General features: G+C 47.9%; 1 protein-coding gene across 1 annotated transcript; it reads left to right on the top strand.

The window, feature by feature from the left end:
* The first annotated feature begins 232 nt into the window (after positions 1-232).
* Positions 233-2734, top strand: LOC108692035 (transcription factor mef2A-like). Its single transcript, XM_018200132.1, has one exon. It carries the CDS (start codon positions 233-235, stop codon positions 1661-1663), a length of 1431 nt encoding a protein of 476 aa, XP_018055621.1. The 3' UTR covers positions 1664-2734.
* The last annotated feature ends 6 nt before the right edge of the window (positions 2735-2740 follow it).

Genomic DNA, 2740 nt, shown 5'->3' with positions numbered 1-2740 from the left:
GATGCTTGTGTGTACAATTGATACTATGAGATTCTAAATTCTGAGTAAAAATACTTTGAACCTTCCTGTATCAATTACTATAAGGCAGAAATTCACTTGCATTCTATACTCAAATAGAACATCTTAGAATTTAGATATAGTTTTCATAACTGTAGTTGAAGACTAATAATAACTACTACTACGTCTTTTGTACAGATAGAGCTGGATGCGCGCGAAGAAATACATAGAGCTAATGTTAGCGATTTGTGACTTTTTTCAGAGTTGTGCAATGATGGGTCTGCAGGCGACGGCAGGAAAACGCAAATTGGAGGGTGGTGTCGGCTGTATGGAATTCCACATGGACTTAGGCGAGAGTCCGTCGAAGCTCGGACGCGTAGATGGTAGCTGGTGGGCGATGGACGACAGTTATGGGCCGCCCCTGAACCAGACATCAACGTCATATTACGAGATGGAAGTGAGCTCGCCCTGCCTACAGGCAACGAACTCGTGCCAGCCCTCGACGACAAGTTCTTCGCAGTCACAGCAGCAACAGCAGCAACAGCAATCCCCGCAACACCCATCGCAACACCATCCATCTTCCCAATCGCCGCAACAGGCACAGCAACAGCAGTCACAACAACAGCAACAGCAGCAACAACAACAATCGCCGGCGTCATCCTCGACATCAGTTTCGTCCACAGTGACACAGTTGCATCATCACACGCAACATTATTATCATCATCAACGCGCCACCGTTAGTCCTATCGGCAGCAACGGTTACAGCCAGCTATCGAGATCTCAACCACAATGGGGTGCTCTTCATCATTATGAGCCACCAACGATACGTCGAGAAGAAAATGGCAAGAGTTATCTGGAGCTCGGTTCGAGTTATCGAGCGAACGAGCGGTGTTGCGAAGGTTCTAAGTCCAGCTGGTGTCGGCGCGGCCGGGCCTGTTACAGGCAGCGGCGACTCGCTGTGCTTAACATTTCAATGTGCAAACTCGCCAGGTACCGCCAATTCCCGGATCCGAGCCTTCACCGATCGGTACTGATCTGCAATACTTTGAGACACTTAGAACGTGAGATGGAAAGGGACAGGAGTCCACCACCTATGGAGCCAGTCGTACCGGCGCCAATCGCTCAATTGCAACCGCCCGAACAGGGTAGATTAACACCTTTCCCTGTGCCTCCAACGTCGTCGGGTGAGACCGACGTCGATTCTGGCATCGGTGACAGCGACGACAGCCGATCGATCAATTGGGGTAGTGTACTATCTTTATCGAGTCAGTCGCCGCTCGACCCGCTCAACAACAACGAATTACTAGATGTGGATATTGGGCCTGATCTTGACCTGGATTTTATGCCCGGATGGAAGCTGACGCCTCTTTCAGCGGATGACATTCTGAGAAGTACAACGACGACCCAGGAACAGCATCATCACCACCACCACCACCATCATCATCATCATCAACATCATCATCACCAGCAGCAGCAGCAGCAGCAGCAACAACAACAACAACAACAACAACAACAACAACAACAACAGCAACAGCAACACCTGATGTCGTCGGGGAATAGTTGCGGCAGCAGCTGCGGTAATAGCAATGTTATTGGAAGCGCCGGCGTCAGCAACGTTGGTAGCAGCAGTAGTACGCACGAATCGTTGATGTGTGTAGGATCATAGCCCTCGACTTTGACGTCGTTGAGTCATCTCATCGATTTCTATCCGCTAACGCCGCAGGGCAAATAAGTCCGCGATAACCAACGCAGCTCGCGATCCGCAATTCGTGGATTCTGAAAAGGCGCGCGGGCGAGAGGCGATGGTGAATATGAATCTCTCGCCCACCCTCTGGAGCGCTCGACGTCCGGCCGGCGACTCTCGAGGAGCCGCCTTCACTTTCTGTTTCGCGTTAATTTATTGTCGCGTCAATTACACGTGTACACACTAATACAAATGGACATGAACACCGATACAAGACCTTCTGTGACACTTTTGTTCTTCCTCCGCTCTTTTTACCACCGCTCCTATTCCATCATTATCGGCTATCATTATCGACTCTACCGTTACCATTACTTCTACTACCATCCCTCCCGAAACTATTTACCTCCCCCCCCTCCCACTATCGTTATTGTTACTCCTATTACTATCGCTACTATTGCTAGTAATATATTACTACTCTTACTCTAATACTATTACTACTATTACTATTATTACTATTATTATTATCACTAATCAACGTGTCTCCCAACGTTCTGCTCCCCGAGGGACGGACGCGTCATGACACGCGGCATCCGCAGGTGCAGACAAAATAGAGCGCTCTGAGGGCTTAACGAACGAGTTAAGAACGGGGAGAGAAGAAGAGAAGATAAGGGAAAGAAAGCCTTTACTGTCCGCGTGTCGACAGGTGCTGCTATTCGCGATGATCTAGTGTCCTGACAAATATTCGGACGATAACTTTCGTTTATTAAGCTACCGCGTACATGAGACCCGCATGTATCATCTCCGCCATGGAATTTCGAAACCAGGTGCAAGCGTAATTTACACACACTTCGAGATAATGTATCTCAAGATTTGAGAGAAACTATCGATAATGATCAATTCTTCAATAGTATGTAATAATGATTCGATAAATGTGATCCTAGGAAGATTGAGACAATGTTTCTGCACTTGCATTTGCAAATTCGAGAATCCACGTGCGAATCCTCCGAAAGTGATTAAGGTGTACAAGAAAATGTACAGAGAGATTCGAGAGAACAGACA

The sequence above is a fragment of the Atta colombica genome, unplaced genomic scaffold, assembly GCF_001594045.1.
Source record: "Atta colombica isolate Treedump-2 unplaced genomic scaffold, Acol1.0 scaffold58, whole genome shotgun sequence".
NCBI classification, from domain to species: domain Eukaryota; kingdom Metazoa; phylum Arthropoda; class Insecta; order Hymenoptera; family Formicidae; genus Atta; species Atta colombica.
The sequence above is the reverse complement of the archived record's forward strand: the minus strand, read 5'-3'. Positions and strand labels throughout refer to the sequence as shown.

Bases quoted from the DNA above. Each gene is read 5' to 3' on its own strand.
- LOC108692035 (XM_018200132.1), top strand. From the start codon at position 233: ATGTTAGCGATTTGTGACTTTTTTCAGAGTTGTGCAATGATGGGTCTG.